Here is a 15,274-nt window from a genome sequence, read left to right as displayed (position 1 = left end):
CTTTGTAACCAGAAGTGAGAATTTGTTTAAAAAATTATTTGGGAGGAAAAATCTACACATATCATTCTGGCTCTCCTTTGTCTTTCATCCCCTCCTGAAAAAAAATTTAAAGAAAACCAAAGGCAAGCAGGAAATTTCTGCTCTCTGTTAGAGCATGGCCATTAAAATATTTTCAGCAGGTAGGAATTGTATGGAGGGAAGGGGCTGGGGCCATACTGCTGGGAATTGGGAAATTTCTTAAAGCAACTTTGCTACCAGCAAAGAAAATTCTGGGGAAGAGGGAAAGAAGAGATGGGTAAGGTTGTACTGCAAGTTGGACTGCTCTGAGGAAAGCAGTGATACATGATTGTGGCATGCTATTGGGTACACACCACCTGCATGGCAAAGCAAAGGAGGGATGAGAGTGTTCTGACTCAGCCTGAAAAAAGTTGAGTTCATAATGCTGCTGTTATCACTGGGTTTGAAGGAATTTGCATGGTCATAGATATCGTTCTCAGAGGTAGAAAGAACAGTGGGTGTACAACTGTAGATATATTATACAGTTACATGATCTGGCATATTTTAAATACTTAAGTACCTTGAGGAGCAAAGAAGTGTTTATCTCTTCTTAAACATTTATCTCTTCCCTTTCTTGGATTTCCCAGGGCTTGGCCTGAATTATTGAAATCAGTTTGGCTATCACGTCTTCTCTTGTCCTTGTCCTCTTCCTTTTTCCTCTGTATATTGAGTTGTTCAACAGGCATTCTTCAAAAGCATGTCCCATTTAAACAGAGCGCCTTTTGTTAGGCACCAGTGGAGTAGGACTAAATATTGTAACTTGCACTGTGTCCTTGGACAAGAGCATAAAAAAAAGTCTTTTAATCTCCCTGGCTTTATTTTTAATAGTGAACAACATAACGAGTAGGTGGAAGTGACTTTTCATCTTAGGAGCCGCAATTGGTTACGATAATTTAGAGAAAAGGTACTTACAGACTGAGCTGCTTACAGGCATGAATGCTGCTGTTACTGGTTGAAAGCAAGTAAGTCTCTTTTTCTGCATTACGAGGAGTGGTTGTAGGGTTTTTTCTTCTTCTGTTGTCTAGCTTAGCATCTTCATGATTTTAAAATAAACTGATTTGATATAATTCATAAGAGAGATTTTGTCTGCCTGCAGTTACTATTTTGAGAGACAGAACGGAGTGAGAGGGGCCTGGAGTTGCTGAGAAACAGAACAGCCAGCACTAGAGGAACAGTCCTATTAAATTACCCCTGCTTTAAGTGTATTTCTTCAGTGTTGTTGGGGTTGAGTATATCTGTACTGTGTTTTGAGGAGTATGTCGAGGCCACGCTCAAAACCAGACTTGTTTTCTGCAGCTCTAAAAAACCCTAAGTGCAGCTAACGTGCCCTCTAGGGGACCTTGTCAGGGAAGATTCAGTTACACTAGTATTTCTTCAGATGTTTCAGCATCTTCAACCCAGCCTCCAGCTGCCATGCCAGAAGGGAGTGGGTCTCTGCAGAGACCCTGCGTCATATCTGTCAGGCCCAAGAGAGGGCAGATCTTGTGCCTGATCATCCAGGCCCATGTGGATGTCTTGGAGAATAAATGGCATCTTAGATAGCAGGAGAAGCTGGTGTTTAGGCAGCTGTCTCGCATCCTGCGTGTTTGAGCCCCCTGTAACTTAGCCCTTGGGCTGCTGAAGGGGACAGCCAGGGAACGCGCTGCTCTTACTGAGAGTGCTCTTTCAAACCATGGAGCCATTGCCAAAGCGCACCATCTGCATCCCCATTTTTGGACGTTTCCTGTCTCAGTTCCAATATTCCCTCGGACACCATTGCCCAGTGTCGTTGGGAGTTGGCTGAAAGCCATTACAACAGCCACCTGTCTGTAGCAGCACCAACAGGATACAAGGAAATACGGGTACCTTTCTCTTCCCTTGAACTTGCTTTACTACTTTTCCTTTGCTTTGCAATAGCCGTGATCTGGAGCTCTGTTGCACAATTTTCTTACGTGCATACCTTGAGATAGTCTGGGATCTTCCTAAATGGTACAGCTTTGTGCAAATCACCCAAAACCAAACAGATCTTTTAGTGAAGGTGAAATAGCAGGAAAAGAGTAATTTCTGAAACATCTTTTCATAACGGAAGGTATATCAGAGGAGAGTAGTAGAGCATTTGTCAGGAGAACTTGAAATTTGGGTATGGGTACATGCAAAACTGCAGTGGCAGGAGGCAAGAGTTTGCGGGGGGTAGGCATTAGGCAGTAGCTCTTTTTCATAAAGATATAACTTCGTTTTCTTATTTTCAAGGTTCTTTGAAAAGTAAGTTAAACACTTTCCAAAATAAAACTAGAGTTTTCATTTTATTTTCCCTTTCCATTAAATAAAGGAAGACTATTATCTTAAGCTTTTCCAGTCGTGTCAGGTGTCATAACTACCTAGAATCAATTTCTAGTATCCTTGTTGTCAAACAATAGCTTTAAATGTATCATAAGCAATAAGTATTTAAAAATAAAAACATATGTGCATCTGCAGTAAATGTCTAGCCAAATAGAAAGTGTTCCTTGAGTAACAATGAGTTTGTAAATGTAAATGCTTTCCAACTGTTGCTTCCTTTTTCCTTGTCAATAGCCCTGAAGGCTTATACTGCTCTTCATACAGCTATTGCCACATTGCATGGCTCTGTTTTTATGTGACAACATTTTCAAAAATGCATAGCACTGAAGAGCATTTAATCAGCTTGGTAGATAATAATTATGCTTTAAAAAAAATAATCAGTAAAATCACAACGTGGTTGTGTCTTGTATTCCAAAAATTAACCTTTTGCAGAGCAAAGGAGGCATATAGGAAGAGTTGGAAGACTAAGGAGGCGATAAGGAAGAACTGAAATGTGAAACTTTTCCTCATAATTTCTAGTAATTGTCATTTATATTGCCACAGAAGATGACCTGTTTTTTGTTGTTGGGTCTGTTCTGTTCTGTAGTTCGGAAAAAGAAAACATTGAATTGGTTTAAAATACTTCTCAGGAAGTTGCTCTTTGAAAGTGTAATCTTTCTACAGCCTAGTCTTCAGCTTCAGTTATAATAAGATTTAGGTTTTAGAGAGAGAGAGAGAGCAGGTTCGTTTGTGCTTCTGCTATTGCACCACAAATTCTGAAGATAAGACTTCTTGCTGTATAATACTGCTAGGCTGTGGAGAAGAGGAAACTCTGGTATCAAGATAATGGACTTTTTATAAAAATCTGTCTAGAACAGAGTTCATGTTAGCATTACCATTGATCAAGCAACTGTCACCTTTTTCCTTCAAGCTATGATTTGAAATATAAGTCAAGGAAAAGAAGTGGCTTACTAAAATGTCACTGCTGTTTCTCCAGTCTGGAGGTAGCAGAGTAACTCAGCATTCATACACTGTTTTGTTTTATTCTAGAGTTGTAAGTCCTAATGTATTTCAATATTCTGTAGTTCCACTCTTAAGAGAATATAATTGAACTTATATTAATATCCAAAGTTATGGTGAGGCTTTGTATAGTAGTAGTTGCCACACAAACTCAGAATAAGATATTGACTCCTGGAGAATTTTAAAGACAAGCCAAAACAAGCGAGAGGAAAATGAACCCAGGCTGGATAGTAAGAAGATAACATGGATTATCAATGTGCACCAGTTTTTATTAAGACATAAATCCCTGTCCTACTTTTTTCCTTCTTTTTCATCTTCAGAAATACTTAAGAAGAGCTGTATATTGGCTAGTCGTGATAGATTTTCTCTTGGAGCTTCCAAGGAGTGTTGCTATCATCATTAATTAAACCTGTTAGAAAGCAACACAGTAGCACAAGACACCAGTTATTTTTTCTGACTAATTTTTTCTGGCTTTGATTTCACAGTGCTTTCTGATAGTTAGTCAATAAATGACATACTTAATGTGACATCACTGTGATTACAGCCCTGTTCTGGAAGCCAGAAAGTTCTATGTCTGTATGCGAATTTATATAACAATGATAGCATGGACACTTGGACTGTTTTCCGTCTACAGATATACTCTGATGATAGAACTGAGATTTTAATAGATGGGTTCTCTTCAGTTCACAAGGTACTGTGGGAAGAATTTGATAGAAAATTGTTTGCATTTTGTAGAAAAATATGAAGAACACTGCCTTGCTGAAGAAATCCAAGAAATAGAGAGATTCTTTAGAATTATTATGTCATGATCTGAAAATCATATTTGAAAGATCACACTATGCTGTATTTCTATACTGTCAGGGAATCTTGCATTATCTAACATTCTTCAGACTGTAACCTCATCAACCAGATGCAAGTTTTTCATATTATCCTACTAAATAAGCAGCTAGCAATTAATGATGTGTCTGTCAGTTACACAAGCACTAAAAGGAATGAAGTTTATGTGACTGGTTTTGGAGAGTGTGAAGCTAAGCCTGAATCCTCAGAGGTGTTTAGCTGTCTTAATTCCCATTGATTTTAATGCAAATCAAGTACATAAATGTCCCTCATGAATCTTTGTCATTGTCCCCAGGCTTCTTGATTGCCTGTCTTCCTAAAATACGTAAGTGCTGTGTTATGATGATCTCTTCTTCCAACAGACAAAGTTCAGAAAAAGAAGGTCGTGGTTATGGTTGTGAAAGCCCTAACACCTCATGAGACAAATTACAGCTTCATGCTGAAATGTTTTACAAAACCGTTGTTTGTAGCTATTGAATTCTCCTTTTTCTTTTCTAGCCGTTTCATCCAATGGTGAATTTGGAATGCTCCAGAGATTTTCGACCATTTCTGTGTGCCCTCTATGCTCCTGTGTGCATGGAGTATGGTCGTGTTACTCTCCCTTGTCGCAGACTCTGTCAAAGAGCATACAGCGAGTGCTCCAAACTCATGGAGATGTTTGGGGTCTCTTGGCCTGAGGATATGGAGTGCACCAGGTGAGCAAATATGTTTTTTTCGGAATCCCAGGATAAAATTTTAGAATGATCTAGGATGTTTTATGATCTGAAATAGACATTTTAAACATGTTCCATTACAAGTGTCCTTATTTTCCCTTTTATTTGTTTAACAGCCTGTTTCCCAGAGTGGAAACTGAGCTCATATTTCTATCAGATAAGTTGAAAATTTCTGTGGGCAATTACTGTAAACTGCACATGCATATTCTCAAATGAATGAATATACACATCTATTTTTCTTCTTTGTCATTTATGCTGACCTGGTTTTGTCTGCTATACCGAAGTTTAATAGGTGATACTGCTATAAATTTCTCTGAGGGTTAGGCAAAATTACATACACTAGAGATTAATAGTCTCTTTTTCTGAAGGGGGAGCAGGCTGGTTTTGATGAGTGTATAAAATCTCAAGGCTCTGTTTTCAGAGCATCTACCTCTTGTTGAGCTTGTGTGCAAACAGATGTTTTCAGCTTTACATTATACAAATATCTTTATGGCAAAGCACTTGATTATGCTCCAATCTATTTGAAACAGGATATACATGAAAATGAAAACAGTATCTTTATGCTTTATTTTTTTTGTAAGTGACTCCAACAGCTACTAAAATACAGGAACAGAAACAAGAAGAAATAGTCTCTCTTACAGTTGGATTGGAGAGAATGAAAAACAATTAAAACTTCTTTTAGCAAAAGAATGTCAGAGGATGCTTCTAGGTCCTGATAATCTGGATCAAAGATGGCTCTAACTCCATACTCTGAACAGATGCCTGGACCCTTTAGGTCCTCCCATCTCCTCAGTAAGGCCCACATAGTGAAATTTCAAAACCAGAGCTAAAACTACTGAAACTTTGCTTGTGCTGTGTTAGTGCCATTGTGCCAGAACATGAACTGTGGCAGAGGAACAGGCATACTTAGCTTACGCTGCGCTTGTTGAGGCGATAACATCTAGCAGAGGGAGGAACTGGACAGCTATGCGTGGAATCCCTCCAGTCTGTCCTTCAAAACTTCAGACTGCACCTCCAGCGTCTTTAGCCTCCAGTCAGAGCTTTACTTAATTACAATAATATCTTCATCATAATTTCAATTATTAATGCTAGTAGCAGTGCTAGGTTGGATTTTTGGTCTGACTAGCTCACTGTCCTGCCTGATAGCAGCTAGTACAGTTGCTTAGGAAAAGGTTTTAAAATGTTCTATAAAATCATTCTTCCTTGGGCACATAGTCTCAGTTTACAGTGAGCCTAAATTTATAGACTTCCTGAGATGGATTTTGTATCCTCACCTTTATGCTTAAAGCCCCAATGGGCCCCTTGTCCATTTATTTCTCTGTTTTATTTGTAAACCTATTTTATAGTTTCAGCATCTACTGAATTCTGGGACAATGAGTTCTAGAGTCTGTTTATACATAGCGCAGATTTCATGGATTATCCATTATTTGGATTGTCTTTGTTTTCACTCCAGTTAGTGTGTCTAAAGTCAGACGTATAAATAAGGTTACTAGTCTTTGCAAAGTATGTGTATATTTCTTGTAAATAATTCTTTTCTTACTTTTTAGATTCCCAGATTGCGATGAGCCATATCCTCGTCTTGTTGACCTCAATTTAGCTGGGGAGCCCACAGAAGAGGCCCCAATGGCAGTACAGAGGGATTATGGTTTTTGGTGTCCTCGGGAGTTGAAAATTGACCCTGACCTGGGTTACTCTTTCCTGAGGGTACGGGACTGTTCACCTCCTTGCCCAAATATGTACTTTCGGCGTGAAGAGCTCTCCTTTGCTCGCTACTTCATCGGAGTGATCTCCATCGTCTGCCTTTCTGCTACCTTGTTTACTTTTTTAACTTTTCTGATCGATGTCACAAGATTTCGCTATCCAGAAAGACCGATAATATTTTATGCTGTCTGTTACATGATGGTGTCATTAATTTTCTTCATTGGCTTTCTGCTTGAAGACCGAGTAGCGTGTAACGCATCTAGCCCTGCCCAGTACAAGGCTTCCACAGTGACACAGGGCTCTCACAACAAAGCTTGCACCATGCTTTTCATGGTGCTCTATTTCTTTACCATGGCTGGCAGTGTTTGGTGGGTCATTCTTACCATCACGTGGTTCTTGGCAGCTGTCCCAAAATGGGGCAGTGAAGCAATCGAGAAGAAAGCATTGCTCTTCCATGCCAGTGCCTGGGGCATTCCAGGAACTCTAACCATCATCCTCTTAGCAATGAATAAAATTGAAGGTGACAATATTAGCGGCGTATGTTTTGTTGGCCTCTATGATGTGGATGCATTAAGATACTTTGTACTTGCACCTCTCTGCCTGTATGTTGTTGTTGGAGTTTCTCTTCTGCTAGCTGGCATTATCTCTCTCAATCGGGTTCGCATTGAAATCCCATTAGAAAAAGAGAACCAGGACAAACTGGTGAAGTTCATGATCCGGATTGGCGTGTTCAGTGTTCTGTACCTCGTGCCACTGTTGGTTGTAATTGGCTGCTATTTCTATGAGCAGGCTTATCGAGGTGTGTGGGAGACGACATGGATTCAAGAACGCTGCAGAGAATATCACATCCCGTGTCCCTATCAGGTGAGGAAACCAATATGACATACTCAGGAGTGCAGAAAATGGGTAATGAGGGGATATGTTAAGACTTACTTGTCATCCCTAACTGAAAGTGCTGCTCTTCCTACACAGGGAGGTTCTTGCCGTACTCAAATTATTTGGATAATGCATTAGGCCTTCTGGAAGACTAGGTATTATTGGACAATTGGAGGCTTGCGTCAGCTGCTTGGTGTTTTGTGGAGTTTCTGAGCTTTATGGGACCTATGCAGGATATAAAGATGCTGTTTTAAATGGACTTCAAGAACAGGACTTAATGAGTTTATTTTTGATCATTAGAGATGTGTTAGAAGTTTTGCTCTGAAGGAATTTTGGCATTTAAACTGAGTTGTCATCAGCCTAATTACTGCTTTTTCTAGTTTTGTTCACCTGTAACAGTTTTGTTGCTTTGATTAGCCTAGAGGTTTTATGCTCATTTTAGAGCAGTCTCTGCATGTGTCAGAAATGTCTATACAAAATCTTACTTGAAGTGTCTTCTGAAGAAAACCAGAGCTTACAGCTCATCAGTTTTGTTTATTCTGCGAAAATGATGCTTACCTGCTCAATTTGTTTAATTGAGTTATCACAGGAACAGAAGCCTCTAAGAGCACTAGATATCAAACTGTCCACTGTTTACTTCAGTATTATGCTGGTGCAGTTGCGAAGAATGTATTGTAAGTATTAATTACTTGAAGCCTACTTCCCTTTTTGAGCCAAAATGGCAAACTGTTTTTGGAATGATATTGCATAGATATTTTCTGCAATTTATTTGAAAACAACTTTATTTCGAGAAGGTTGTACAGCAAGCATCTATTGTATAGCTGCACACATGGGTATAAAAAAAGTTAGTATTTTGGCTCTTAAGCAGTTAAAACACCAGCTGCATGATCAAAGCTCACATTTTAATGCAATAAAATATCACTTAAAGGTTTGGCTTAGTCTATATAGCTTGATAGTAATCCTTTTATTACCTTTTAACCCTTTTTTATTGTTTTCTCTGTTAGATTTTATTAGGGTGTGACTCTTCCCTCCCATCCAATGTGTGAGCATTTTTATGGCAGGAAATATCTGTCAGTGGGTGTGTTCAGTTTCATTTGCTTGATTGAGTCTTCACTGCTGCAGGTTTTAATATGTTAGACTGACTGATGCTTAAAAAGAGGACATGCAGTTTTCTCTCAGTTAATTTCAAATACCCACCATATGCCAATCTAAAATTTGTATAAGAATCTATAAAAGTAAAAGGATATTGCTATCTCAGAATGTTGAACAGAATCTATTTTAAAGCTTGAAACTTCAGGTGTCTAAGGGCTAAAATTCTGGCTGGTGGAATAACAAAAACATGTAGTAAAATGCTACTCAGATCTCTAGAAAACCGTTAACATAATGGCTCAGCGGGAGTCAAAAGAACAATAATGGTTTCATTCACATCAAATTGGGTTGAAGGACCCGTAGACCCTAGGGAGTATTAGAAGGGTTTTTCTTCTAACCCATCCAATTTTTTTTCTCAAACTAAACATGCTTCCCTAATTAAACTATCCACACTTGCAATTGAAACAGATTTCCAAAGCTGTGGGGAAAAATAATTTTATCCTTAGATCATGCTAGTAAAATATAATATTAAATTAGGGGAAAATTTAAAGCTTTGTGGAGAGTATCACTCACTTGCAAAATAAGACCATATTTTTTCAAAGCCTTGATGTTATTTAACCTAACATCAAATATTTGAGTATCAGTTTCTGAGATTAGACTATTCTAAATTGAGAGCTGTAGCTGATTCCACAGTGGACACAGGTTTTATGTGCAAACCTTACACGGGGTTGTGGTAGTTGGAATTTGCAGCTTGCATAGGCACACTGAGCAAATCTGAGGTTAAAAATTCATTAGTCCGTTCAACCGTTACATCATCTTTGCCATCAGAGGATGATGCCACAGTAACTCATTCTGGAAAATTGCTAATGGGGGAGTTTGAGTATGCAGCTGCACCAGGCATGCCTCCCTCCTGTGTGACTGCTTCATGCAGGAGATACTGCGGGGTTAATAATTTGCTGCAGATTCTCCTGGCTGCTGCTAAACCGAAGAGAGCCTCCACAGCTGGTGTTCAAATGAAAAATAGACATCATGTTTCTTTGACTACCTAAAGGGCTAAATAGTCCCAAAATGGAGGAAGCAACAATATACCTTTATGCTTCAATCTTGATTTCTGGATACCTGGATGTTTCCTGGGTTGACCTGGCTACATATTTTATTTGTCAGAACTGGGAGGCATCTGTTGCTTTCCTTGTGAAATAAAAACTTTTTTGCCACAAAGACAGGAAATCAATATCCCAGTATTCCCTCTCTTTGAGGAATAAGTTCAGGGCAAAAAGGAGCTCCTGTTACCTAACCTTGCCCTCAGTGTCCTCGGTGCTCCACGTTTCTGGGAGGGTCTAGGAAGGAGGAGAAGGGTTTGTAAAAGGTGGCAGCAGCTCTCTCCCCATGAGCACATCCTGATCCTCAGTTTTCTTTAGCATGGTGGGCTGCTGCTGTTCAGGCAGTAGCTTTAATCTGTTGCCTGGGCAGCAACAGGAGGTAAAACAGGCAGCAGTCACCCCTCTCGTACCATGGCTGTGAGGGCTCAGATGAGCTCTGAGATGAGCTGTCAAAAGTTGAGTGGAGTGAATATTGTTTCCTTGAGTCATCTTTAGTAAGGAAAAAACAACTACTACATTGAGAGGTGAGGTTTATTTACAGTATATACAATGTATCTAATAAGATTAAAAAATTTAATTGCGTTTTCCACACTGTAGGGGAAAGACATTGTTTTTGTGGATGTCACCTTAGGCAACTCAGGGAGCTGTGTTTTGTATCAACCTGGACAAATCTTGTAACTTAGTTAAAACCACCAAGGTTGCTATATTAGAGCATCCTTTTTTCAATATGAATAATGGCAAATTGCACAGGCAAGTGCTCCACCCACACTGCCCCAGTCAAGGCAAAGACAGGGACTGGGAGAACGAAGAACTGCCCACTGTAGGAGAAGATCAGGTCCGAGACCGTCTAAGGAACCTGAAGGTGCACAAGGCCATGGGACTCAATGACATGCATCTGTGGGTCCTGAGGGAACTGGCGGATGAAGTGGCTAAGCCACTAACCATCATATTTGAGAAGTTGTGGTAGTCTGGGGAAGTTCCCACTCACTGGAAAAGGGGAAACATAACCCCCGTTTTTAAAAAGGGGAAAAAAAGAAGACCTACGGAACTACAGGCCAGTCAGTCTCACTTGTGTGCCCAGCAAGATCATGGAGTGGATCCTCCTGGAAACTATGCTAAGGCACAAGGAAAATAAGGAGGTGATTGGTGACAGCCAACATGGCTTCACTAAGGGCAAATCGTGCCTGAAAAATTTGGTGGCCTTCTACAGTGGGGTTACGGCATTGGATAAGGGAAGAGCAACTGATGTCATCTACCTGGACTTGTGCAAAGCATTTGACGCTGTCCTCCAAAACATACTTGTCTCTAAATTGGAGAGACATGGATTTGAGGGATGGATAAGGAATTGACTGGATGGTCGCACTCAAAAGGGTTGCGGTCAACGGCTCGATGTCCGAGTGGAAAGCAGTGACGAGTGGCGTATCTCAGGGGTTGTTGGTATTGGGACCAGCGCTGTTCAACGTCTTTGTCGGCGATATGGACAGTGGGATTGAGCACACCCTCAGCAAGTTTGCTGATGACACCAAGCTGTGTGGTGTGGTCCGCAGGCTGGAGGGAAGGGATGCCATCCAGAGGGACCCTGACAGGCTTGAGAGGTGGGCCTGTGTGAACTTCATGGAGTTCAACATGGCCAAGTGCAAGGTCCTGCATCTGGGTTGGGGCAATCCCAAGCACAAATATAGGGTGGGCGATGAGTGGATCGAGAGCAGCCATGAGGAGAAGGACTTGGGGGTATTAGTGGATGAAAAACTGAATGTGATCTGGCAACGTGTGCTTGCAGCCAAGAAAGCCAACTGTATCCTGGACTGCATTAAAAGAAGCAGGACCAGCAGATTGAGGGAGGGGATTCTGCCCCTCTGCTCCAATCGGGTGAGACCCCACCTGGAGTATTGTGCCCATCTCTGGGGTCCCCAACATAAGAAGAACATGGACCTGTTGAAGCGGGTCCAGAGGAGGGCCACTAAGATGATCAGAGGGCTGGAGCACCTCTGCTATGAGGACAGGATGAAAGAGTTGGGCTTGTTCAGCCTGGAGAAGAGAAGGCTCTGGGCAGACCTTATAGCAGCCTTTCCAGTACCTAAAGGGGGCCTACAGGAAAGCCAGAGATGGACTTTCTACAAGGGCATGTAGTGATAGGACAAGGGGTAATGGCTTTAAACTGAAAGAGGGTGGATTTAGATCAGATATAAGGAGGAAGCTCTTCCCTGTGAGGGTGGTGAGGCACTGGAACAGGTTGCCCAGAGAGGCTGTGGATGCCCCATCCCTGGCAGTGTTCAAGGTCAGGTTGGATGGGGCTTTGCGCAACCTGGTCTAGTGGAAGGTGTCCCTGCCCATGGCAGGGGGTTGGAACTAGATGATCTTCAAGGTCCCTTCCAGCCCAAACCATTCTATGATTCTTGACTAAGGTGTTACCACAAATAATTATTTTTATTGTTTCTGATGCTAGGACTATTTGCAGTAATTGCCTGGTGTAATTACTCTTTCCAGTCAGTATTACTTCTCTGTGAAATATTTGCTCACAGTGGCCTAAAAATGTCTTAACTCATCCACCTCCATTTTCACCAAAGTGGGGACACTTCTTTTTTCCTGGAGTGGGGAACAGTGCCTTTGTAATCTGCTTTCAGAACAGTAATATTCAAATAAGGAACTGAATTTTATGTTGGTATCCCACTTTTCACTCATTGCCTTAAAAAATGAATTTGTGCTTGGCCTCAAAAAATGGATTAATGTTTTTGTGCAAGAGTTCATGCAGTGGAAAATGAAATTAATTTTCTCTAGCTATAGAACCTGGTACCTTCTTCATAAATGTAGCATTTTAACTGGGCTGTGTGCATTACATGTTCTTCAGGTCAGACTTTTATCTCATATGTAATCTCTTTTTATGAGAGTATAGCATAATTTTACATCAAGGTAAAATGCAGAAATGAAGGGATAAAAGCAGGGAAGTGTGACATGATCCAATCATAAAATAATCATATCTAGTCATCTCTTTTGCTACGGTTGAAAATACATGCTTTGCTGCTCCTCCTTCTGCTTCTGTTTTTAACAACAGTGGTTCTACCAATACCATATCATCGTTCAGGGGGCAGAGCCTTGGAACAGAGAGCTGGATATTTGTAACCTTGGGCTCAAGGAGGGACACTTGGGGAAATAAGATGCTGCATGCTCCTGTTGCTGTTTAGTGTGGCTATCATCATCATCATCTCTCTAATAATTTTACCATTCTTAACAAGTTCTTGGTGCTGGCTTGGCTTTTTAGTCAGCAGTCCTGACCCAATGGTTAGCTTTCAAAGTTTGTCTCTTTCCTCTTACTTTGCAATTTCCACCTTGTATGTTGACAGAGCATGTCATGCTATGGGAGCTAATTCAGATGAAGTAGTGAAGTGGGATAAAATTTTGGCCAGTCGCTTTACAGAAGCACTGAATCGCTTGGGTTGAAGGGACCTCTGGAAATCATCTAGTCCAACCCCCAGCTCAAGCAGGGTCAGCCCAGGACTGTGTCCAATCGGGTTATGAATTCCTGTTGCCATAAAAGTCGTAAGTTCCTTTCTATCAGATATGTAACCTCAGATATATCTGATGTAAGGTAAAAAGTAGGGTAAAAGGGGGGGAAAAAAAAGTATGAAGTGCATTTAGCTGCTGTTACATATTCTTGTCCTCTGTGCACCACGGTGTTTTGTTCTTTACAAGGACAGTGTCAGAGTTTTGTTCTTCTTGGAAATTACAAAGGCAATCAAACTGGGACACAGTGACCTGCCCCAGTCTCTGAAAATATGTCTCAACAGTGGGATGAATTTGTCTACAAAGTGAAATAGATACTGAGCAAAATCTGTCTCCAAAGCTGGTTGTAATGTACATTTCTCTTATGAAAAGTCGGAGTCCAAATGGTCAATACAGCTTTTCTAGCCCAGAGAAAAGGAAAGGGCTGCATCAAGCTGGAAACATTCAAAGGTGGAAGAAAGTGGTAATTGTCATCTTCCCAAGATAAGGAAATGTGTCTGGTTTCTTGGAATGGCAGAGTATGCCATTTTCTTAAAAGCTTTTATCTCTTTTCTTAGTCCTGTAATTGAACTGTGTAAGATAGTTTAAGCCTTTTCTAGCTGAAGCAGAGAAATGGGCGTTTTTTTAATGATTCATTGGACATTCAGATGAATTGTACCCAGACTTAATTTATTATCTGTTTGAAGAGGTCATATTTGCTCTTACTGGATATTTTTATGTTAGGATTTTTGCCTCAAAATTCTGGGCAATTTTTGGGGGGGAAGGGGTAGGAGAGGTTGGGGGTTGGTTTGCAATCCGTCCCCTTCAAAAATCAGAATATGCCTCAACACCTTTTAAACACACTTTCTAGATCCTGTCCAGTCTTGGCTTGAATAGCAGTCATTCCAGAAAGATAACTTGGTAACATGTTTTTTGCTCATTTTTGAAGAAAGGACATAAATTAGCACCTAAGACAGCAGTACCTGGAAGAACATAGGCTTGCATTTGGGAATCCCATGGAGAGATAATTTTGCTTTGCTAAGCATCATATAAACATCCTTCAACTGCTAATGGAGAAGACTTTTTCTGCAGGAACAATGAGCACAACACAACTACTTTTGCAAATACAATTTTAACAAGCTGAGTTCTTGAAGCAGTTACTATGCTTATTTCTTTAAATCTTTTCTATTTTCCTTCTGATCTTCACTTTAAAAAATGAAAACTGCCTTGGTATTTTTAAGGACTTAATTATTAAGAGCAATGCTGTAATATAATAACGAATATCCTTTTTATCAGCAATAAAAATAGACAGTCAAACCAGCCAATTTTTTTTCCTCTCTGCTCTGCCTTGTTCAAGACGAGGCCCCAGTCTTGCTGTTTAATAATGTCTAATGGGTTCTACTGAAGATGGGAGTTCTCACCCACTCACTTGTTTGGTGCTAGTGTTGGATAGAGAAGAGAGGATTAACTGTGGTTGCCTAAGATACCAAAAGCGTAAATGGAAAGAATGTTTTGTTAATAGTACCTCTTGCCTGTCAATGGCAGTTCTAAGTATCTACTACAGGCACAAAGGAAAACTAAGTACAAGCTTGCTAATGTATTTCTGTTAATAATGAAAATATACCGTATTACAGATTATTTTAAAGCATTATTTGACAACTAACATTGGAGAAATGGATTTTAATATTAGGATTAATCTCTGTCACCTGCTGATAATTTTGGCTCAAGAATTTGTCAGTTTTCTTGTTTCCCATTTTCACAAATGTACTTTTTGATCTAATCACAGTTAATTTTTTTTCCCTGTAAATTCTCAAGCTCATTTTAGATGTCTCAAAATTAACAGTGTTGCGATAAAAAGCTGTTCATTTCAGACTGGTTTGGATCACTAACTACTATAAATTGCTTTGTTTGTTTTGCATCCTTTTTAAAGGTTGCCCACGTAACAGGGGTAGGGGTAACTCTTTCAAGTATGTTTCATTCCCACTTGGCATGGCTTTGTCCTTCCTTTACTTTTTGCCTGGTGCCCTGAACAAACACTGCAGGAATGTTACTGAAAGCAGAGACTACGCGTAGCCGTCTTGCAGAACTGTTTCAACACAGGGAAGC

General features: G+C 40.3%; 1 protein-coding gene across 2 annotated transcripts in view; it reads left to right on the top strand.

Annotated features, from left to right (window-relative positions):
- FZD3 (frizzled class receptor 3) overlaps positions 1 to 15,274 on the top strand; it is a 63,898-nt gene that overhangs the window by 25,977 nt on the left and 22,647 nt on the right. The window contains exons 1-3 of one of the 2 annotated variants that reach the window (XM_049819213.1): positions 4,041 to 4,063; positions 4,708 to 4,904; positions 6,470 to 7,487. In XM_049819213.1, the coding sequence (XP_049675170.1) occupies positions 4,720 to 4,904; positions 6,470 to 7,487 (1,203 nt within the window). In that variant the 5' untranslated portion in view covers positions 4,041 to 4,063; positions 4,708 to 4,719. Of the gene's footprint in view, positions 1 to 4,040; positions 4,064 to 4,707; positions 4,905 to 6,469; positions 7,488 to 15,274 lie in introns of those variants that run through there. The other variant, XM_049819211.1, reaches the window with a different exon arrangement.

The sequence above is a fragment of the Accipiter gentilis genome, chromosome 16, assembly GCF_929443795.1.
Source record: "Accipiter gentilis chromosome 16, bAccGen1.1, whole genome shotgun sequence".
Classification (NCBI taxonomy): domain Eukaryota; kingdom Metazoa; phylum Chordata; class Aves; order Accipitriformes; family Accipitridae; genus Astur; species Astur gentilis.
The sequence above is the reverse complement of the archived record's forward strand: the minus strand, read 5'-3'. Positions and strand labels throughout refer to the sequence as shown.